A 24,371-nucleotide genomic window follows, 5' to 3' on the forward strand; every position below is an offset into this window, starting at 1 on the left:
GATAGGGGAGACTAGAACTAGGGGGCATAATCTTAGAATAAGGGGCCGCCCATTTAGAACTGAGATGAGGAGGAATTTCTTCTCTCAGAGGGTTGTGGATCTGTGGAATTCGCTGCCTCAGAGAGCTGTGGAAGCTGGGACATTGAATAAATTTAAGACAGAGATAGACAGTTTCTTAACCTATAAGGGAATAAGCGGTTATGGAGAGAGGGCAGGGAAGTGGACCTAAATCCACGATCGGATCAGCGATGATCGTATTAAATGGTGGAGCGGGCTCGAGGGGCCTTATGGCCTACTCCTGCTCCTATTTCTTATGTAAATAGCTTTTTAAGCGAATGTGAAATCAGCATGTTTCATGCACTACAGCTACATCAAATACTCTTTTGTGTGCTACTGGCATGTGTCAGCTGCAAAACTTATGATACAGACAGATTTATGCATTAGTCCCGGTCAGGGCTTATATTTTTTTTCCGAAGGTGCACACTATTTTTGGATCGCCACTAGAGGGCATTCTACAACACAGCAATGAGTGCAAAATAAAATTATATATACACACACAATAAAAAAAGAGCACCTAAAATACAGAGATTCGATTGTTTGAACAGTTTGTGCAGATTTGTAATGTTTAGGTCACTGACAAACAGCACCACATAAAATTAAGTGTGAGTAGGGCTAAAATATAACCAGATTACGGGGAAAACAATTTGGTTATATTGCTATATAACTTTCTAAATCCACATGGTGTGCGTTTTAACCACAAACCACAAAATTCAGATGTCTTTCAGCAATTTTATGCTATTCTCCTGAATTGGATTTAACTGACCAATTTCATAGCTGTATGTCTTTTGACTTGGGCCGTGTGAAATAAGAAACTTCAATTTTATAGTTCCTAATGATGATCAACATCATCTGTAAATTATGAAAATATGGGATAGGGTAGACAGAAACAGACTGTATGCAGCAGTTGAGGATTCAAGAACGAGGGGCCAGAGACACAAGATTAAATGGAAGAGATTTACAATCGAGAGCAGCAGAAACTTCTTTACACAGATTAATTTCCAGGGTTAGTGGTTGAGACAGAAACGATTTGTTTACATGAACGGTAAACACCGACAGTCTGATTGGGTCGAATGGCCTGTTTCCATGCTGTAACGTCTATGTATTTCTATGTATGCATCTGAAATTCCATTAATATTAAATAGTCCTAATTTCCTCGATGTATGGAAGACAGTATTCTCGTTTACAGTTTTTGAAAAACAATATATGTATTTTGTTCATCAAAGTGCGGGATGTGATTGCTAATAAATAGTTTATTCAGTTTTGAACCAGTTATCAGAAACAAATATGCACAAGTCAGATTATGGGGTAAACTCAGGCCTCAATGTGCACCGGTTAAAAGTGGCTCAATAACACACCCAACAAGAATAGTGTGTTCCTTTCCTACAAATGTTTCAGTGAATCAGACTGGTGAATTGAGGGCAGTTGTGTGCTGTGATATTGTATACAAATTCACTTCACCACCAATCCTTACAGCCAGTAGCCAGAAAGGACGTTCAAACGGTCATGTATTTAAACATCTTGCAATGACATAGTCATGTAACTGTAACTCATGTACACTGTACCTGTACCCTAGAAATGCACACCTTGACCACAGGGGGTGAACTTGCGGGAGACACTCTTCACCTGGGTTTCCAGGTATAAAAGGGGAGGTCCCACTCCTTGGTCCTGGCAATAAAGGTGAAGGTCACAGAGTGACCGTGTCTGATATATCCATGCCTCGTGTGAGTCTGTAGTAAGGTGCAGAGGACGCTATATCTGGCGACGAGAAACCGGAATCACCGAACCACGAGGATGGCCACCGGTGGCACAGAGGAACGTTACTGTGCGGGGGAGGACTGGGACGACGTCGTGGAAAGACTCCAGCAGAGCTTTGTTACAAAGGACTGGCTGGAAGAGACAGTGGCTGACAAGCGGAGGGCGCATCTACTGACCAGCTACGGACCATAGACGTATGCGCTGATGAAAGACCTGCTCGCACCCCAAAAGCCGGCGGACAAGTCCTTTTAAGAGCTCAGCCAGCTGATTAGTGAGCAACTCAAGCCGGCGAGTAGCGTACACATGGCCCGGCACCGGTTCTACTCTCACCGGCGTCGGGAGGGACAAAACGTCTCGGACTTCATGGCGGAACTGCGGCGCTTGGCCAGTCTCTAAGTTCTCCGATGCCTGCAGGGGGGAGATGTTAAGGGACTTTTTCATCGAGGACATTAATCATGCCGGCATTTTCGGGAAGCTCATAAAGACCAAGGACCTGACTTTAGAAGGGGTGGCGTTGATAGCTCAGACCTTTATGGCAGGGGAAGAGGAGACCAAGCTAATTTACGCGCGCAGCCCTGGTCCAAACGTGGCAATGGACCAGGGAGTTAACATGGTGAACGCGGCTCGGGACCCTGCAGGCAGGCAAGGGCATTTCGAAACCGCCCAGGCAGCAACAGGCTCGAGGGTGGGCCTGCAACAAGGACAATGGAAAGGGGATCGGCAATTCACGTCATTTCGAGGAACAATGTGTCCCGCGATGGGATCATTAACACCCACCATCAGAGTGCTTAGAAACAGCCAGAGAGGAATGCCTGGCAATAGTCCTTTTGTTAACAGCAATCTCAATCTCAGCTCATGCTGGAGGTGCGGGGGTAGACACAAATCCATTCCTGGAACGATCGTATTCCAAGACAACATTCTCATAACAGGTCGAGACACCGAAGAACACCTCCACAACCTGGAGGAGGTGCTACGCCGATTGGATTGGGTAGGCTTGCGGCTGAAAAAGGCCAAGTGTGTGTTTTTGGCCCCAGAGGTCGAGTTTTTGGGTAGGAGAGTTGCCGCAGACGGGATCCGGCCCACTAAATCAAAAACGGAGGCGATCCGCCGGGCGCTTAGGCCCGGCAACATGTCAGAGTTGCGATCATTCCTGGGACTTTTGAACTATTTTGGGAACTTTCTGCCGAACTTAAGCACATTGCTGGAGCCGTTACACACGCTCCTGCGTAAAGGTTGTGAATGGTTTTGGGGGGGCTGTCAAGAACGGGCTTTCAATAAGGCGAGGAACCTGCTATGTTCCAACAAACTGTTGACTTTGTATGACCCTTGTAAAATAGCTGGTCTTAACATGCGATGCGTCATCCTACGGGGTTAGGTGTGTGTTACAGCAGAGTAACGATGACGGCCGACTCCATCCGGTGGCTTATGCCTCCAGGTCATTCTCCCAGGCAGAGCGTGGATACAGCATGGTCGAAAAGGAAGCACTCGCTTGTGTTTACAGTGTGTAAAAGGTGGTAACATCCTTGCTATCCGACAGCAAGGCTGTCAACGCCAATGCGTCAGCTTGCATACAGCGATGGGCTCTCACGCTGGCTGCGCATGACTACACCATACGGCACCGGCCAGGCACTGAAAATTGCGCTAACACGCTCAGCAGGCTCCCACTGGCCACCACCGAGGGGGCGTCGGAGCAGAGCGCCGAGATGGTCATGGCCGTTGAGGCTTTTGTCACTGCGGGCTCCCTCATCACAGCCCTCCAGATCAAACTCTGGACCAACAGGGACCCCCTCCTATCCATGGTAAAGAAATGTGTCCTGACTGGGGATTGGGCGCCCGCACACAGGGCGTGCCCCGAGAAAGTCAGACCGTTTCAGATGAGCTCTCCATCCAAGCAGGCTGCCCCAAGCCTGCTAAGGGGCAGCCGGGTAGTTATGCCCCAGAAAGAAAGGGAACTCCACAGCGAGCACCCTGGCATCGTGTTAATGAAGGCCATTGCCCGGTCACATGTATGGTGGCCGGGGATTGACTCAGACCTGGAACACTGGGTTCGCAGGTGCACGACGTGTGCCCAGCTGGGCAATGCCCCCAGGGAGGCCCCATTCAGCCCGTGGCCCTGGCCCACCAGACCATGGTCACGTCTTCACTTAGACTATGCGAGCCCGTTCATGGGGAAAATGTTCCTGATCATTGTCGATGCATACTCGAAGTGGATCGAGTGCATCATATTGAACTCGTGCACGACATCCATCACCGTGGAGAGTCTGCGTACGGTTTTCGCGATCCATGGATTGCTGGAAATCCTGGTTAGTGGCAATGGCCCGTGTTTCACCAGCCATGAATTCCAGGAGTTTATGTCGGGCAATGGTATCAAGCACGTCCGGACAGCAAAGTTCAAGCCGGCTTCCAATGGCCAGTCGGACCGGGCGGCCCAAGTCATAAAACAGGGCATGCTACGCATTCAAGGACCCTCCCTTCAGTACCGCCTATCGCGTCTCCTGCTGGCCTACAGGTTCCGCCCACACTCGCTCACGGGTGCGTTTCATGACGAGTTCCGCCAGCGGAACTCCTCATCAAACGCACGCTCAACACGCGGCTGTCCCTCATTCGCCCAGCCCTGGCAGACATTGTTGAGGGCAAGCACCAGTCCCAAACAGAGCTCCATGACCGAAACTCAAGGGGGAGGTGTATAGAAATAGATGACCCGGTATTTGTTCTTAACCATGCTTTGGGACCCAAGTGGCTTGAGGGCACCGTAATTTGCAAAGAAGGAAATAGAGTCATGGTGGTCCGATTTAAACAATGGGCAGATGTGCCGCAAACACTTGGACCAAGTAAAGAAAAGGTTCAGCATAGACACGGAGGAACCTGAAGAAGAGCATGAGATGGCACCCACACCACTGCCAGCGGATGAGCAACAAAGACAGCCCTCAGCATGCACAGTCCCTGCGGCTAGCCCGTTCAGGCCAGCATCACCTCAAGTGACAGAGACGCGTGCCGAGGCTCAGCCACCAGAGCCACAACTGCGGCGCTCCACGAGAGCGCGTCAACCACCTGACAGACTTAACCTCTGAAACAAAAAGATTTAAGGGGAGAGGTGATGTCATGTATTTAAATATCTTGCAATGACATCGTCATGCAACTGTAACTCATGGACACTGTACCTGTACCCTAGAAATGCACACCTTGACCACAGGGGGTGAACTTGCAGGAGACACTCCTCACCTGGGTTTCCAGGTATAAAAGGGGAGGTCCCACCCAGGGTCAAGACTCCTTGGTCCTGGCAATAAAGGTGAAGGTCACAGAGTGACCGTGTCTGATATATCCATGCCTCGTGAGAGTCTGTAGTAAGGTGCAGGGGACACTACACAAACCATCAGTTTGACTCTCATTCAAAACAAGATTTCAAATGTGATAACACACTTTATGGCCTGATCTAAAACAGTTCATCAGAAGTACAATGAGAAACACTTTGATGTTCTGCAATAGATCCCTCTGAACCTCACAAACACAACAAAAGAAAATATTTAAAAAAGAAAGTTTATACATACAATAAATTAAATCAATCAAGTAAATACACATAGAAAAGTGAGAATATGAAGATCTAATTTAAGGTTGAACTTTCTAATCTTAAAATATTCCAGTATCCACCATTTATGGGTGGGTTGGAAAGATTAAATCAAATTACTGTTTTTTAAACACACCCTAAAAATGTAAAAAAAAGAGCATACCTATTTTGGACTACACCCTTCTGAAAATGAATATGTAATTGAAAGCAACACAGTTTTTACAAAAGGCAGCATAAAAATAGTGCACTTCTAAATAATCACAACATTCAAAAATAGATACTGAAGTGCACAATAACTTCAAATTTTAAAGAAGACATAATGGTGATTTTGCTGTGGTAACGACGCCGTCATTTCCCCTCTGAAGCTGACCGCAACTTCGGGATTTAGCGAATGAGCATTTAAATATGGAAATCCTGAAGTTGAGGTCAGTCATTCACTGCTCTGACACAGGCTGCGCTGTGGATCTCACCCACCCCCACGTCCCCCCCTGCCCTTAGCCGGCAATCGGTGAAATCAGTGGAACTGACAAAAACTGATTCGCTTTCCCACACTAATATCGCTGTTAAATACTACATTATATGATAAGCCTTATTGGAACAGGTGTAACTGTGGTTTTAACAGCATATTGACAGCTAAACAATCATTCTTGCCCTGAAAAACTAATTTTTATATTTGTGGAATCACAACTGTCAAATTTCTCCATTATGATAGAAAATGATTAGATTTTAAAAACTATATCATTTTAAAAGTCTGTTTATGATATTTCAACTTCTATTTTATCCCCATGTGAAATCTTTATTTCACTGACATTTTTAAAAAGTGAGGTTAAATGCTGCTTTTTATTTCCTGGTTTGTTGGCTGTGAAAATTCTTCAAAGTAATTAGTTGATTGGACAGCTCGATGACTTCATGGCTGTAATGCTCTAGGAATTGCAGTCAATGGAATTGAATATCAGGCGCTGCCTGTAACGGGCAGCCAATCCGATATCGCCCATTTAGCACCAACACCCAAGACAAATTTCTAGTGCTCCATTTTTTCCAGTCCCGTCTTCACCCCAGGATTAGAACATGGCATTTAAAATTAACAAAAAGACATGAGAGGGTTATTCTACTCGTCCTAATGCTGTTTAAATATTGTCTTTAAATAATTGATTTTACAGGACATTTAAAACGAAGAATTTGTTTCTTCATTAATTACAAAATTTAAAAAAATCTCAAATCCCAAGTTATTGATTTTTAAAATCATAAATTCTGTATCTGCTTTCAATTTCTTAAAATCAACTAGTTTGTCCCAGTTACGTGAAATGATTGGAAATATAAAATTGACAGTGAAAAACAATTCCACTATGCACACAACTGATCGCCTTAATGTATTTTTAATATAAATTTGTGATTACAAAAAATTCAAGTCTGGTTGGGCAACATGCAAAAAAATTGACAAACAGGAAAAGACCCACTAATCCATCTAGACTGCACTATATAATTGTGATTCCTAGTACTGTTGAAGCAGAACTGCGGAGTGGTGGAATACTGGTTCAAATCCATAATCCTTCAACTCTTTCTCCCTCTTATGTTCTTTGTTTCAGTCACATCACTAAGGCAGTGTACATTGTTAGGAGTGTGTTGAGTAGAACATACCATACATACTTTGATTATGGGCCTGGCTAAAGATTTCACAATGGGTGTTGAGTATTCAGTCATGTGAAGATGTCATAGGATGCTGATCCTAAAATTAGTTTAATATATTCCAAATCTAAGTAAATAATGTAATTTCCTTTCCCCCATGCAACACTCAACATTAACATTCATCATACTTGGAAAGATTATCTCAGAATTGACTTACATAGCACAGTGCAAAGGAGTAAAAGGAGTACCCTCAAATTTGCTAAATTCTTTTTGTTCCAGTAGAACCTCCAAACAACTTTCATGACCTAGCAAAACAAGCATTTCTGAATTTTAAAATCTGCATGACAAAGAAATAGCACAAGAAGTTTAAAATGCAGTTTTTACTGTAGAATTTCGGTATGAATTAATGCAAGTTATTTTCAGATAAACCTGCTGCAGTACAATCCTTTTTCATTAGTCTCCTCAGAATTTGACACTTAAACTCCTTAAAATGTTGAGAAAGATCTTTCAGAAAATCATTTTTTTGATACCCACACATAATTTGTATTACTTTGGCACATATAAAAAAACAGACATTAGAGAGTCAAATGTTTTAATTTTATAGAAACATAGAAAATAAGTGCAGGAGCAGGCCATTCGAGCCTGCACCGCCATTCAATATGATCATGGCTGATCATGCAACCTCAGTACCCCACTCCCTGCCTTCTCTCATACCCCCTGATCCCTTTAGCCGTAAGGGCCACATCTAACTCCCTTTTGAATATGTCCAACGACCAATGTTTGAATATGTCCAATGTTGAAGGTCAGAGTATCTGAACCCCAAGATTAGGTTACAACCTTGTAACTCATTCCCAGATTATTCAATTTTCTATGAATATGTTTGTTATTTTTTTCTGTTAATACATTAATTATAAAAGTAGGAGAGACAAGATAGCTAAGGTAAGTTAGGAAACTAGATTAAAAGATATGACGGTAGATAAGCAATGGCAAATGTTTAAAGAATTAATTCAGAATTCACAACGAATATATATTCCCTTAAGAGATGGAAAAAATGGTCCAACTGTGGCTAACAAGAAAAGTTAAAGATAGTATTAGATTAAAGGAAAGAGGCTTATAATGTTGCCAAAAGGAGTAGCAAGTCTGAGGATTGGGAGGATTTTAGAATTCAGCAAAAGGAGCACCAAGAAATTGATGAGAGAGAGAAAATCGAATGAAAGTAAAATAGCAAGAGGCATAAAAACAGATTCTTGTATGTAAAAAGTAAGAGATCAGTAAAAGTAAATGTGGGTCCCTTACAGGCAGAGACAGGGAAATTATAATGGGGAATAAGGAAATGGCAAAGACATTAAACAAATACTTGTATCTGTCTTCATGGAAGACACAAAAAGAATTCCAGAAATAATGAGGAACTAAGGGTCTCGTGAAAATGAGGAACATAAAGAAATTAGTAAAGAAACAGTACCAGAGAAATTAATGGGACTAAAGGCCAACAAATCCCATGGACCTGATGGCCTACATCCTAGGGTTTTCAAAGGGGTGGCTACAGAGAATGTGGATGTATTAGTTTTGATTTTCAGAACTCCCTATATTCTAGAACAGTCCCCGCGGATTGGAAGATAGCAAAAGTAACCTCGTTTTTTGAGAAAAGATGGCGAAAGTAAACAGGGAACTACAGATCAGTTAGCCTGACATCAGTGGTGGGAAAAATGCGAGAATCTATTATTAGGGAGTGCTTGGAAAATCACAATATGATTAGGCACAGTCAACACAGATTTATGAAAGGAAGTAAAAACAGAATATGCAGGAAATACAAAGCAGGGCAGGCATTCTTTGTTCCAGTCCTGCTCAGTTCCCCTCCCCCACCTCTTTTTCTGATACATTGATGACTGTATCGGTGCTGTTTCCTACTCTCACACAGAACTAGAAAATTTCATTCACTTTGCTTCAAATTTCCACCCTTCCCTCACTTTCATACGGTCCACCTCTGACTCTTTCCTTCCCTTCCTCAACTTCTCTGTCTCCATTTCTGGGGCTAAGCTATTGACAAACGTAAGCCCACGGACTTCCACAGCTAGCTGGACTACACTTCCTCCCACCCCGCTTCCTGTAAGGACTCCATTCCATTCTCCCAGTTTTTCCGTCTCTGTCGCCTCTGCTCTGACAACACCACCTTCCATGCTGGTGCTTCCGGTATGTCTTCCTTTTTCCTCAACCAAAGACTCCCCCACTACCCTGGTTGACATGTCCCTCAACCATGTCTGTTCTATTTCACGCACTTCTGTTCTCACCCTTTCCCCTTTCTCTCAGAACCATGATAGGGTTCCCCCTTGTCCTTACCTTTCACCCCATCAGCCTCCATGTTCAACGGATCATCCTCCGCCAGTTCCGCCACCTCCAATGTGATCTCACCACCAAACACATCTTTCCTTTCCTTCCCTTTCACCATTCTAAAAGGGACTACTCCCTCCGCGACACCCTGGTCCATTCCTCAATCATCCCCAACACCCACTCCCCTTCCCACGGCACCTTCCGGTGCAAGTGCAGGAGATGCATCACTTGCCCTTTTACCTCCTCCCTTCCCACTGTCCAGGGCCCCAAACACTTCTTCCAGGTGAAACAGCGATTTACTTGTACTTTTTGCAATTTCGTATACTGTATTCGCTGCTCACGATGCGGTCTCCTCAACATTGAGACGACCAAACCCAGATTGGATGACAGCTTTGCAGAACACCTCCATTCAGTCCATAAGCGAGACCCCGAGCTTCCGGTCACCTGTCACTTAAATTCTCCGCTCCACTCCCATTCTGATCTCTCCATCATTGGCCTCTTACACTGTTCCAACGAAGCTCAATGTAAACTCGAGGAACAGCACCTCATCTTTCGTTTGGACACTTCACAGCCTTCTGGACTCAACGATTTCAACAATTTCAGACCATAACCTCTGCCCCTATTTTCCCCTCCCCCCCCCCCCCCCCACCGCCCCGCCATGATAGCTGTTGATGATCCTGCCATTTCCTTTTACAACTCATCTGGACTCATTTTTGGAAAATGATCACCAATGCATCCACTATTTCCAGGGCCACTTCCTCAAGTATTCTGGGATGCAGACTATCAGGCCTGGGGATTTATCGGCCTTCAATCCCATCAATTTCCCGAACACAATTTACCGCTTTATAACGATATCCTTCAGTTCCTCCTTCTCACTAGACTCTCGGTTCCCTAGTATTTCCGGAAAATTATTTGTGTCTTCTTTTGTGAAAACAGAACCAAAGTATTTGTTTAACTGGTCCGCCATTTCTTTGTTCCCCATTATAAATTCACCTGAATCTGACTGCAAGGGACCTACGTTTGTCTTCACTAATCTTTTTCTCTTCACATATCTATAGAAACTTTTGCAGTCAGTTTTTATGTTCCCAGCAAGCTTCCTCTCATACTCTATTTTTCCCCTCCTCGTTAAACCCTTTGTCCTCCTTTGCTGCATTACAAAATTCTCCCAGTCCTCAGGTTTGCTGCTTTTTCTGGCCAATTTATATGCCTCTTCCTTGGATTTAACACTATCCTTAATTTCCCTTGTTAGTCACGGTTGAGCCATCTTCCCCGTTTTATTTTTACTCCAGACAGGGATGTACAATTGTTGAAGTTCATCCATGTGATCTTTAAATGTTTGCCATTGCCTATCCACCGTCAACCCTTTAAGTATCACTCACCAGTCTTGTTGGAATGAATCATTAAGGATGAAATAGCAGCGCATTTGGAAAGCAGTGATCGGATTCGTCCAAGTCAGCATGGATTTATGAAAGGGAAATCATGCTTGACAAATCTTCTGGAATTTTTTGAGGATGTAACTAGCAGAGTGGACAAGGGAGAACCAGTGGATGTGGTGTATTTGGACTTTCAAAAAGCTTTTGACAAGGTCCCACACAAGAGATTGCTGTGCAAAATCAAAGCACATGATATTGGGGGTAATGTACTGACGTGGAGAGAGAACTGGTTGGCAGACAGGAAGCAGAGTCGGGATAAACGGGTCTCTTTCATAATGGCAAGCAGTGACTAGTGGAGTGTCGCAGGGCTCAATGCTGGGACCCAAGCTCTTTACAATATATATTAATGATTTAGATGATGGAATTGAGTGTAATATCTCCAAGTTTGCAGATGACACTAAACTGGGTGGCGGTGTGAGCTGTGAGGAGGACGCTAAGAGGCTGCAGGGTGACTTGGACAGGTTAGGCAAGTGGGCAAACACATGGCAGATGCAGTATAATGTGGATAAATGTGAGGTTATCCATTTTGGGGACAAAAACACGAAGGCAGTATATTATCTGAATGACGGCAGATTAGGAAAAGGGGAGGTGCAGCGAGACCTGGATGTCATGGTTCATCAGTCATTGAAAGTTGGCATGCAGGTACAGCAGGCGGTGAAGAAGGCAAATGGTATGTTGCCCTTCATAGCAAGTGGATTTGAGTATAGGAGCAGGGAAGTCTTACTGCAGTTGTACAGCGCCTTGGTGAGCCCCCACCTGGAATATTGTGTTCAGTTTTGGTCTCCTAATCTGAGGAAGGACGTTCTTGCTATTGAGGGGGTGCAGCGAAGCTTCACCAGACTGATTCCAGGGATGGCTGGACTGACATATGAGGAGAGACTGGATCAACTGGGCCTTTATACACTGAAGTTTAGAAGGATGAGAGGGGATCTCATAGAAACTTATAAGATTCTGACGGGACTGGACAGGTTAGATGCGGGAAGAATGTTCCCGATGTTGGGCAAGTCCAGAACCAGGGCACACAGGATAAGGGGCAGGCCATTTAGGACTGAGATGAGGAGAAACTTCTTCACTCAGAGAGTTGTTAAACTGTGCAATTCCCTGCCGCAGAGAGTTGTTGATGCAAGTTCATTGGATACATTCAAGAGGGACTTAGATATGGCCCTTACGGCTTAAAAGGATTAAGGGGTATGGAGAGAAAGCAGGAAAGGGGTACTGAGGGAATGATCAGCCATGATCTTATTGAATGGTGGTGCAGGCTCGAAGGGCCGAATGGCCTACTCTTGAACCTATTTTCTATGTTTCTAGCCAATTCACGTCTCATACCATCGAAGTTACCTTTCCCCAAGTTCAGGACCCTAGTCTCTGAATTAACTGTGTCACTCTCCATCTTAATAAAGAATTCTACCATATTATGGTCACTCTTCCCCAAGGGGCCTTGCACAACAAGATTGTTAATTAGTCCTTTCTCATTACACAGCACCCAGTCGAGGATGACCAGCCCTCGAGTTGGTTCCTCGACATATTGGTCTAGAAAACCATCCCTAATACACTCCAGGAAATCCTCCTCCACCGCATTGCTGCCAGTTTGGTTAGCCCAGTCAATATGTAGATTAAATTCGCCCATGATAACTGCTGTCCCTTTATTGCACGCATCCCTAATTTCTTGTTTGATGCTGTCCCCATCCTCATTACTACTGTTTGGTGGTCTGTATACAACTCCCACTAGCGTTTTCTGCCCTTTGGTATTCCGTAGCTCCACCCATACAGATTCCACATCATCCAAGCTGATGTCCTTCCTTACTATTGCATTAATTTCCTCTTTAACCAGCAACGCCACCCCACCTCCTTTTCCTTTGTCTATCCTTCCTAAATGTTGAATACCCCTGGATGTTGAGTTCCCAGCCTTGGTCACTTTGGAGCCATGTCTCCGTGATGCCAATTACATCATATCCGTTAACTGCTATCTGCGCAGTTAATTCGGCCACCTCATTCCGAATACTCCTCGCATTGAGGCACACAGCCTTCAGGCTTGTCTTTTTTTAATCACACTTTGCCCCTTTAGGATTTTGCTGTAATGTGGCCCTTTTTGCTTTTTGCCCTCCACTTTTACTTTTCTTCTGCCCCCATTCTACTTCCCTCTGTCTCCCTGCATAAGTTCCCATCCCCCTGCCATATTAGTTTAACCCCTCCCCAACAGCACTAGCAAACACTCCCCCTAGGACATTGGTTCCGGTCCTGCCCAGGTGCAGACCGTCGGTTCCAATGTCCCAGGAATTTGAATCCCTCCCTTCTGCACCACTCCTCAAGCCACGTATTCATCGGAGCTATCCTGCGATTCCTACTCTGACTAGCACGTGGCACTGGTAGCAATCCTGAGATTACTACTTTTGAGGTCCTACTTTTTAATTTAGCTCCTAGCTCCCTAAATTCGTCTTCTAGGACCTCATCCCGTTTTTTACCTTTATCGTTGGTACCTAAATGCACCACGACAACTGGATGTTTACCCTCTCTCTTCAAAATGTCCTGCACCCACTCCGAGATATCCTTGACCCTTGCAACAGGGAGGCAACATACCATCCTGGAGTCTCGGTTGCGGCCGCAGAAACGTCTATCTATTCCCCTTACAATAGAATCCCCTATCATTATAGCTCTCCCACTCTTTCCTTCCCTCCTGTGCAGCAGAGCCACCCACGGTGCCATGGACTTGGCTGCTTTTGCCCTCCCGATGAGTCATCCCCCTCAACAGTGCCCAAAGCGGTATATCTGTTTTGCAGGTGATGACCACAGGGGACCCCTGTAATACCTTCCTTCCACTGCTCTTCCTGTTGGTCACCCTGTGTACCCTTTACCTGCGGTGTGGCCAATTCACAAAACGTACTATTCACGTCATGCTCAGCATCGTGGATGCTCCAGAGTGAATCCACCCGCAGCTCCAGTGCCGCAATGCGGTCTGTCAGGAGATGCAGCTGGATACACTTGGGCTGGGGTGGGATGGGGCAGGAACTTGGACTGGGATGGGATGGGGCAGGAACTTGGACTGGGATGGGATGGGGCAGAAACTTGGACTGGGATGGGATGGAGCAGGAACTCGGGCTGGGATGGGGGAGATCTATTCTATCTGGAGACGGCAGTCAGAATGGCTCTAACTGCACTTTGCAAAGTCACTTAGAATTTGGGCTGGGCGCTTCTAATTACACATTCCAGAGAAACTGCTGGATGTGTCTTAACCTCCAAGTAGACCAATCAGCAATGAGGTCATGTGATGATGGAGAGCCAATCAGAGCATTTTGCTAGCGCGTCCTAATATATTAGCATTGGGGTTGCCAACCATCCCGGATTGGCAAGGAGTCTACTGGAATCGGTATCGATCTCCCGGTGATTATTGAAAGCAATCCAGGATTTTAATAGGATGTGAGCGCTGCTTCCAGCAGCCTGGGAGATCAGCAATTTAAATTTCCTGCCCCAGAGTGCCCACTCGAACAACAGACGCTGATGTGAAATGCTGTAAATGGTTAACAACTGTTAGCCTGGGGTCAGGAGTCAGAACGAGATTAAACCACGTTAATTTTAATCAGAATCATTTCCCAGCCTTTTCCATGGAGTGCATCGCCGGCTGCTGCTCATTGCCAGCCCAGGCAAGAGTCCTGACTGGCCGCAGGGAGTCCGGAAACAGGGAGCTTTAGAGTGGAGGGAAAAGACGGGGAATGGGGGCTAGTGGAGAGAGGGAGACTGGGGAATGGGGGCTCAGGGAAACTGGGGAATGGGAGCTCAGGGAGAGAGAAAGAGAGACTGGGGAACGGGTGCTCGGGGAGAGAAGAAGACTAGAGAATGGGGGCTCGGGGAAAGAGGGAGACTAGGGAATGGTGGCTTGGGGAGTGAAAGACTGGGGAATGGGGGCTTGGGGAGAGAGGAGACTGGGGAATGGGGGCTCAGGGAGATTGGGCAACATGGTTTGCCACAGAGCAACAGCAGCAAGGTGGTGAGTGTGAGTGGCACCGAGAGAGGAGCAGCTAAGTGAAACCTGGGGACGTCACTGTAGGTAAATAGTGAAAGATTGATTCCACTGATAAGCAAACGGGGAACTAGGGAACCAAAAATTCTCTCTGAAAGAAATAATGGGGAAAGGAAGGAGGAAGCTTCTTGAACCGAGGGCTATTAGACCATGGAATCCTTCACCACGTGTGGCTATTGAAGTTGAGACTAAAACTTCATTTCAAAGAGAATGGGATAAACATTTGATCATGTGATCAGATGTCATGTGATCCGGCATCACACGCCATGTGATCAGAATGTCACATGATCAAATCTCCAGGAATGCTTCCAACCAGAATTGACAACCCAAATTAACATGGATTGAAGATTGGTTAAGGGACAGAAAACAGATCCTGGGAATATACATGTCATTTTCAGGTTGGCAGGCTGTAGCTAGTAGAGTACCACAAGGACCAGTGCTTGGGTCTCAGCTATTTACAATCCATATCAATGACTTAGATGAGGGGACTGAGTGTAATGTATCCAAGTTTGTTGACAATACAAAGCTAGATGGGAATGTAATTGTGATGAGGATGCAAAGAGGCTGAAAAGGGATATAGACAGGTTCAGTGAGTGGGCAAAAACATGACCGATGGAATATAATGTGGAGAAAGGAGAAGTTATCCACTTTGGTAAGAAAAATAGAAAAGCAAAGTATTTTTAAACTGGTGCGAGATTGGAAAATGTTGGTATTCAAAGGGACCTGGGTGTCCTTGTACACAAATCACTGAAAGTTAACATGCAGGTACAGCAAGCAATTAGGAAAGCAAATGGTATATTGGCCGTTATTACAAAAGGATTGGAGTTACTGGAATTACATAGGGGCTTGCTGAAACAACACCTGAAGTATTGTGTACAGTTTTGGTCTCCTTACCTTAGGAAAGATATACTTGCCTTCGAGGGAGTACAACAGAGGTTCACAAGACTGATTCCTGGGATGAGGGGATTGTTCTATGAGAAGAGGTTGAGGGGACTAGGCTTATATGCCCTAGAATTTTGAAGAATGAGAGGTGATTTCACTAAAACATAAAATTCTTACAGAACTTGACAGGGGAGATACTGGGAGGATGTTTTCCCCTGGTTGCGGAGTGTATAACTGGGGGTCACAGTCTCAGAATAAGGGGTCAGCCATTTAGGACTGAGAGGAGGAGAAATTTCTTCACTCAAAGGGTTGTAAATCTTTGGAATTCTCTGCCCAGGGGCTGTGGATGCTCAGCTGTTGAGTATATTCAAGAGAGATTGATAGATTTTTGGTTATTAATGGAATCAAAGGATATGGGATTAGAGCGGGAAGGTGGAGCTGAGGTAGATGATCAGCCATGATGTTACTGAATGGCGGAGCAGGCTCTAAGAGCCGAATAGCCTACTCTCGCTCCTATTTCTTATTTTTATGCTCTGTAAGGCACTCTGTTGTAAGGTTTTCTTTTAAAAACATTTAATTTAAGGCTTTGATTAGGTTACACTCCAGGTGTTCACTATTCTAATTTTAATTTTTGGCAGACAATTTATTTTCTGTCCTTCATCATGCTGGCTGGGAGAGGAAGAACTGAAGTGCTCCCAAGGCCATAGCTCATGCCTTTCTGTCGACAACTGATAGGAAATATGTAGGAATGGCTGGGATCACTGATGTCGCTTCAAATTATTCCTTCTTCCCTGTAAGGAAGTCCTTCACCTCTGCTTTCTGACTTCACGCGATGGCTGAGCCAAGATACAGAAATCACTTTTTTGGGGGGAAAAAAAAAAAAGAGGACGCAAATCTGTATCCTACTCATGGCAAATGCTGCACCAGTCTTAATTTCAGCTGAAGTAAGTGTATTGTGAATTATTATTACTACATGGTTTCCAAAATTATTAAGGCATTTATGAAAATCTGTTGAAACTTATATTTACTATTTTTAAAGTTTGAAATTATTTACCGTTGTAACAAGCCCAGTGCAAGGGTGTGTAGCCACGATTATCTATTAGATTTGTTGGGGAACTTATAGAAAGTGATGTCTGCAATAAATTGCACAACAAAGTTGCATGACCACAAGCTGCTGCAAAATGTAATGGGGTCCTTCCTTTGGAGTCACGACATATAATAGATGCATCATGTTCCAATAAGGTTTCCACACATTCTTCATGCCCGGTAACAACCTATAAAAAATAATCAACATTTAAATAATGTACTCGCCCAGTGATTTAACTTTAAAGCCAAGCCAAGAACATGTTCTCAGTTTGACTCCAATAGGCTCACTCAAGGTATTGGTCCAGCATCTGCAGCATTTACACAAACAGGACACCTGTGAAATTTTATAACCAGCTGCAAAAATCTGAAGTAACAGTGATATCATGTCACCACAGACAGCCCATTCTGCTTCAAGACAAATGGAGCTGACTGAAAGCATTCTCCAAATCTACACAGGGATACATTTTAAAACATATTGTAATAGAAGGCCAGTTCCATTATAGAATTTGTTCTGAAGTGGAATCTGTTATGTATGCAACACCTTGTAACCAGCATTCTATCGCCACCAGAGGGCGCATCTGTTGGAGTCCCAAGGGATCCCAGCATCCCTTGGGAGCACTGCAGATAAGCAGGCCTCCCATGCTGTGCCAGCATTCTGGAGTCAGAATAAAGAGACTAAGGTCACACTTACTCAAATCTACAGTACTCAGTCACATTGCTTTATTTGAGACATAACAGAATCCATATTAGATTTACCCCAACAGAGCAGAATTATTTTACATTTCAATGTCAAATTATTTTATGTTTGATGTATGTAATCATACTGAGCCCATGAGGATCAAATTTTCAATTTAAGAATACAAATAAGCTGTGGCAGAATTATATTTATTTCCAGTGATTTTGAAAATATCACCACATAAAATATTTAAACCAATGACAACAACCTATTACTAAAGTTAAACTATAAAAAATAAGGAGAAGTGTAGGCATTTTAATTAGTCTTAAAATTGCATTAGCTCTTCAGGTTCGGAGTTGGTTTCCTTTTGAAAAGACTGCTATTGTATGTGTCTTTTCAAAAAAAAATAGTTAAGTCTGCATCTATATTTTAAATGCATGCCTCACCCCACGATGCAAGGCTGTGCAGCCTTGTTTATCTGCTGCATCTATATTGGCACCTTTTTCAAGTAACAGAATGACAGCATCGATGTGTCCATTAGCAACTGCAAGCATCATTGGTGTCCTAGTGAAGATTTTTTTTTAGAAAAAAATAGTTAGCTGTTGTGAGATGACAGGTTAAGTCAAGAGTATTTAAAAATAATTAGAACACAAAAGCAGAAAGTTAACAATTAAAGTATGGTAAACAAGGAGGTTGCTGGGATACTGGATGAAATAAAATTAGATAAAGAGGAAGCACTAGAAAGATTGGCAGTACCTAAAGTGGAAAAGTCACCTGGTCCGGATGGGATGCATGGGTAGAAATTGTGGAGGTGCTGGCCACAATCTCCGAATCCTCCTTAAATACAGGGGTGGTGCCAAAGGACTGGAGAATGTTACACCCTTGTTCAAATAAGGAGAGGACAGACCTGACAGTTACAGGCCAGTCAGTTTAATGGTGGGGAAGCTTTTAGAAATAATCATTCGGGAGAAAATTGTCACTTGGACATGCGTGGAGTAATAAAAGAGAGCCAGCACGGAATTGTTAAGGGCAAATCATGTTTTACTACTCGATTGAGTTTTTTTTTTGATAAGGTAACAGAGAGTGTGGATGAAGATATTGCAGTTGATGTTGTGGATATGGACTTTCAAAAGGCGTTTGATAAATTACTACATATTAGCCTTGTTAGCAAAATTGAAGTCCATGGGATACAATGGACAGTAACAGCATGAATACAAAATTGGCTAGGGATAGAAAAGAGAGCTGCGTGAATAGCTGTTTTTTGGACTTAAGGGAGGTATACAGTGGAGTTCCCAAGATTCAGAACTATGACCACTGCTGTTTTTGATTTACATCAATGACTTGGACTTGGGGGTAAAGGGCACAATTTTGAAATTTTCAGATGATATGAAATGTGGAAGTGTAGCAAACAGTGAGCAAAGAGTAATAGACTTTAAGAGGATATACACAGGCTGGTGGAATGGGTGGACACATAGGACCCAAGTTTCCACATGATTTGTGCCTGATTTTTTAGGAGCAACTGGTGGAGAACGGACTATCTTAGAAATCGCAATTCACCACATTTTTTTTTCTGCAGTTCTAGTCAGTTAGAACAGTTCTACTTTGGAACAGAATTTTTTCTTCAAAAGGGGGCGTGTCCGGCCACTGACGCCTGATTTCAAAGTTTCCACAGTGAAAACGTACTCCAAACTAACTTAGAATGGAGCAAGTGAAGATTTTTATAGAACTGAAAAAACCTTGTCAACACATTAAAAAATCAGGCACAGGTTACAAATTAGGCGTCCAGAACGAGGTGGGGGTGGGGGGGAAGGGAAGTCATTAAATTCCATAATAAATCCTTATTTATACTTAGACAAATATTATACAAATAAATCCAACCTGAATAAAAATTTATAAGCAAAGAAAAGATTAAATAAACCATCTTCCTACCTGTGTGAAAGTGCTTCAGCCAGGGAGAATGCTGCAGGAAGCCTCACAAGTTGAGGCAGCCGTTCGTTCCCGCGGGGGGGGAAGGAGGCAGCCATTCGTTCCCGCGGGGGAGGGGGGGGGGGGGGAGAGGAGGCAGCCGTTCGTTCCCGCGGGGGGGGGGGGGGGGGGGAAGAGGAGGCAGCCGTTCGTTCCCGCGGGGGAGGGGGAGGAGGTAGCCGTTCGTTCCCGCGGGGGGGGGGGGGGGCGGGGGAGGAGGCAGCCGTTCGTTCCCACGGGGGGGGGGGGGGGGGGGGGGGGAGGAGGAAGCCGTTTGTTCCCGCGGGGGGGGGGGACGGACGGCTGCCTCAACTTTGAGGCTTCCTGCAGCCTTCTCCCTGCTGCAAGAAGCCTCAGTGCTGATGTGCTGATGGCAATGTGCTTTTATTAAAAAATGTTCAAAAATTAAACAGCTACAAAGAACTACAAAAATGGCCGAGTGCCAATGTTTCCTTCACACTGCGCGTGCGCGAACGCTCCAACGCGCACGCGCAGGTTTGCCGGCAGGAAAAAAACTAATTTAAATGGTACCTGCCCCCTCCCACTTACAAAATTGGCGCGAGTGGTAGGCTCCGCCCCCTGGGCACCGCGCCAAGCAGACATGGAGCTGCAGGGCGCTCCAGAATTGCGCGGTTTTGTTCCGGCGCCGTTTTCGGCGCCAAAAACGGGCGCCCAGCTCGGAGGGGCACCCGTTTTTTATCGTGTGGAAACTTGGGCCCATAGAATCATAGAAATTTACAGCACAGAAGCAGGCCATTTTGGCCCATCGTGTCCGCACCGGCTGACCAAGAGCTATCCAGCCTAATCCCACTTTCCAGCTCTTGGTCCGTAGCCCTGGAGGTTACAGTACTTCAAGTGCACATCCAAGTACTTTTTAAATGTGGTGAGGCATTCTGCCTCTCCCATCTTTTCAGGCAGAGAGTTCCAGACCCCCACTACTCTCTGGGTAAAGACATTTCTCCTCATAGCTCCTCGATACCTCCCCCCAATTACTTTAACTCTATGCCCCCTGGTTGTTGACCCCTCTGCCAAAGGAAACACTCTCTCCACTCTATCCAGGCCACTCATAATTTTATACACCTCAATCAGGTCTCCCCTCAGCCTCCTCTGTTCCAAAGAAAACAGGCCCAGCATCTCCAATCTTTCCTCATAGCCAAAATTCTCCAGTCCAGGCAACATTCTTGTAAATCTCCTCTGCACCCTTTCCAGTGCAATCACATATTATTGTCTGTAATGTGGTGACCAGAACTGCACACATGCCTCAACTAATAAAGGCAAGTATTTCATATGCCTTCTTAACCTCCTTATCTACCTGGCCTGCTATCTTCAGGGATCTGTGGACCTGCACTCCAAGCTCCCTTTGTTCCTCTACACTTTTCAGTGTCGTACCATTTAATCTGTATTTAGGACTGAGATGAGGAGAAACTTCTTCACTCAGAGTTGTTAACCTGTGGAATTCTCTACCGCAGGAAGTTGTTGATGCCAGTTCATTGGATATATTCAAGAGGGAGTTAGATATGGCCCTTACGGCTGAAGGGATCAAGGGGTATGGAGAGAAAGCAGGAAAGGGGTACTGAGGTGAATGATCGGCCATGATCTTATTGAATGGTGGTGCAGGCTCGAATGGTCGAATGGCCGACTCCTGCACCTATTTTCTATGTTTCTATGTATTCCCTTGCCTTATTAGACCTCCCCAAATGCATTACCTCACACTTATCCAGATTGAATTCCATTTGCCACTGTTCTGCCCACCTGACCAGTACATTAATATATTTCTGCAGTCCACAGCTTTCTTCTTCATTATCAACTGCACAGCCTAGTTTACTGTCATCAGCAAACTTCTTAATCATACCCCCAACATTCAGGTCCAAGTCATTGATATATACCACAAAAAGCCCTGCGGAACCCCACTGGATACAGCCTTCCAGTCACAAAAACACCAAACCATTATCCTTTGCTTTCGGCCTCTGAGCCAATTTTGGATCCAACTTGCCACTTTCCTCTGGATCCCTAGGGCTTTTACTTTCGTGACCAGTCTGCCATGTGGGACCTTATCAAAAGCTTTGCTAAAATCCATATACACTATATCATATGCACTGCCCTCATCGACCCTCCTGGTTACCTCCTCGAAAAATTCAATCAGGTTAGTCAGACATGACTTTTCCTTAACAAATCCATGCTGACTGTCCTTGATTAATACATGTCTTTCCAAATGAAAATTTATCCTGTCCCTCAGGATTTTTTCCAATAATTTTCCCACCACTGAGGTTAGGTTGACTGGGTCTGTAAGTACTCAGTCTATCCCTTTCTCCCTTTTTCAACGAAGGTACATTAGCAGTCCTCCAGTCCTCTGGCACCACACCTGTAGCCAGAGAGGACTGGAAAATGATGGTCAGTGCCTCTGCTATTTCCTCTTTTGTTTCTCTTAACAGCCTGGGATGCATTTCATCCGTGCCTAGGGATTAAGCCCCTTAATACTTCCTCTCTCACTAGGTTTCATCTCGTCTAACATTTCACATTACTCCTCCCTCATTGCAAAGTCTGCATCGCTACTCTCTTTTGTGAAAGCAGATGCAAAGTATTCATTAAGAATCATACTCACGTCTTCTGCCTCCAGATTTCCTTTATGGTCTCAGACCAAAAGGAGGAGGCAGTGAACCTGGGCGAGGCCAAAGCGGGAGCAGAGCGAGAGCGGCAAGTAAAGGAGCACCGAGTGCAGACCCAAGACCGGAGGAGGCAGCAGACGTGGGGAAGATCTGAGCAGGAGCAGGTCAAGGTTCATCCTAAGTAGTGTCAGCAATGTAATGTATCCTACATGGCTACTGTTGGTACTATCACAAGGTGTGCCACCAGAGGACACAGCAGTGGGAGACTTGTAGATTACCTGTACAGGTGTGCCTGGCCGAGTACAAAAGGCAGGCCATCAGGTGTGATCCTCACTCTGGAGTTAACAAATAAAGAACTAAGGTCACTACAGTTCAAGTACAACACATTGCCTCATGGAGTCATTAGAGCATCGAAGGACACAACAAGCTTCATGTGCTTTCTCTGCAAGATTACAATTCCCTCACACTCAGCCACCATTTCTTCAAGGAGAAATGACATTGTGTGCACAGCTAAACCAGCTCTTCTGTGTTTCACACAATTGGAGGAATAGGCTGCTCACTCCAATGAGGTCATTAAAGCACTTTCTCCACAATGTGGCAGTTCTTGGGATGGTGGAGGTTGCACTGACAGCTTCAGTAATCTCCCCACAAAGCCTGAACCACCCTCATATTTAGCTTCCTGTCCAGTGGCCAATAGTCAATCCTTTTAGCATTACTTGAGCCATCCAAATCTCCATGGGTGCATCTGGGAGTTCTTCCTGCAGCTGACAGCCCTCTGCCAAGGCTGCTCCTCTTTCACATATTCTTACAGTTCTTCATGCTGTTAAAAATGTCATGGCCCTTTTGTCCAGCAACAGCCTTTTAAAGGCTGCAACAGCATTATTTCTCCTCCCTTGCAGGGTGGTAACCCAATGAGGATCAGTTTTACTGCTCTTAAACCCTGGACAATGAGGACACTGGGAGGAAAGTTCAGTAGGTTGGCAACAGAAGTCCTGCCCTGCACTAACCTGCCTATCAGAGCGGAATCCAGCCCAGAGTGTCTTGTACTACCTAACCCAATGTTCTTAAGTGCCAGCTTGTGAGAAAAGGCAGCTGCCTTTTCTAAAACAACATTGGCACCACTAAATGGTATATACTTCAATGTAAGGAGTATAGGGAATAAAGCAGATGAGCTGAGAGCACAGATAAGACACTTGGGAGTATGATATTATAGCCATTACTGAGACATGGCTGGAAGAGCAGGTATGGCAGCACAACATTCCTGGTTACAGGGTTTTCAGACGGGATGGGGGGGTGGGGGGGGTCGCAATATTAATTAAACAATTACAGCTGAGAGAAGGGATATGATATGTTAGAGGGGTTATCAAACAAGGCCTAATGGGTTGAATTGAAGAACAAAAAAGGGGCGATCACACTACTGGGAGTGTACTATAGACCTCTAAACAGTCAGAGGGAGATAGAAGAACAAATTGCTGCGAAGTGCATAAACTATAGAGCTGTAATAGTGAGGGATTTCAACTACTGTAATATTAACTGGGGAAAAAAGTAGTGTGAATGGTACAGAGGATGCGGAATTTGTAAAATGCATTTGGGAGAACTTCTTTAGCCCAACAAGGGAAGGGGTAGTTCTGGACTTGGTTTTGTGGAATGAAGAGGGCATCAGTGGGAGAGCATTTTGGTGCTCGAGATCATAATTCAGTAAGATTTAGGGTAGTTATGGAAAAGGACGAAGGTGGACCAGGAAAAAAAGTTTTCAATTGGGGTAAAGCCAATTTTGCTGAGCTGAGATGAGATTTGGCCAAAGTGGAGTGGAATCGGCTACTTGATGGTAAATCAGTGTCAGAGCAGTGGGAGGCATTCAAGGAGCAGATCCTGAGAGTACAGAGCAAGTATGTTCCCTTAAAGAAAAAAGGTGGGGCTAACAAATCAAGAGCCCCCTGGATGTCAAGGGCCAGACAGGGTAAGATAAAAAAAAAGGAAGCTTATGACAGCTACTGAGATCTCAATACTGCAGAGTATAAAAAGTGCAGGGTCGCAATTAAAAAAGATATCAGGAAAGCAATGAAAGCGTGAAAGAATGTTGGCAAGTAAAATCAGGGAAAACCCAAAGATGTTTTATAAATACATGAAGAGCAAGAGGATAACTAGAGAAAGAGTGGGGCCGATGAGAGACCATAAAGGACCATATTAGAGACCATAAAGGACACATGGCTGATGAAATTCAACACAGAAAAGTGTGAGATGATATATTTTGATAGGAGATACCTGAGGGGGTGTTTGTGCACAAATCTCTGAAGGCGGTAGGACAGGTTAACAAAGTAGTTAATAAAGCAGATAGAATCCTGGACATTATAAATAGAGGTATAGGTCTAGA

The 24,371-nt window shown here is 44.6% G+C and overlaps 1 protein-coding gene across 2 annotated transcripts in view; it reads right to left on the bottom strand.

Annotated features, from left to right (window-relative positions):
* The window catches only part of ankrd44 (ankyrin repeat domain 44), a 266,596-nt gene that overhangs the window by 36,544 nt on the left and 205,681 nt on the right, over positions 1–24,371 (bottom strand). For both annotated transcript variants that reach the window (XM_070875908.1, XM_070875907.1), the window contains 3 exons: positions 17,873–17,990; positions 16,719–16,938; positions 7,224–7,311 (listed from right to left, as the gene is read on the bottom strand). In XM_070875908.1, coding sequence (XP_070732009.1) covers positions 7,224–7,311; positions 16,719–16,938; positions 17,873–17,990 — 426 coding nt within the window. The remainder of the gene's footprint in view (positions 1–7,223; positions 7,312–16,718; positions 16,939–17,872; positions 17,991–24,371) is intronic.

This window comes from Pristiophorus japonicus, chromosome 3, assembly GCF_044704955.1.
Source record: "Pristiophorus japonicus isolate sPriJap1 chromosome 3, sPriJap1.hap1, whole genome shotgun sequence".
NCBI classification, from domain to species: domain Eukaryota; kingdom Metazoa; phylum Chordata; class Chondrichthyes; family Pristiophoridae; genus Pristiophorus; species Pristiophorus japonicus.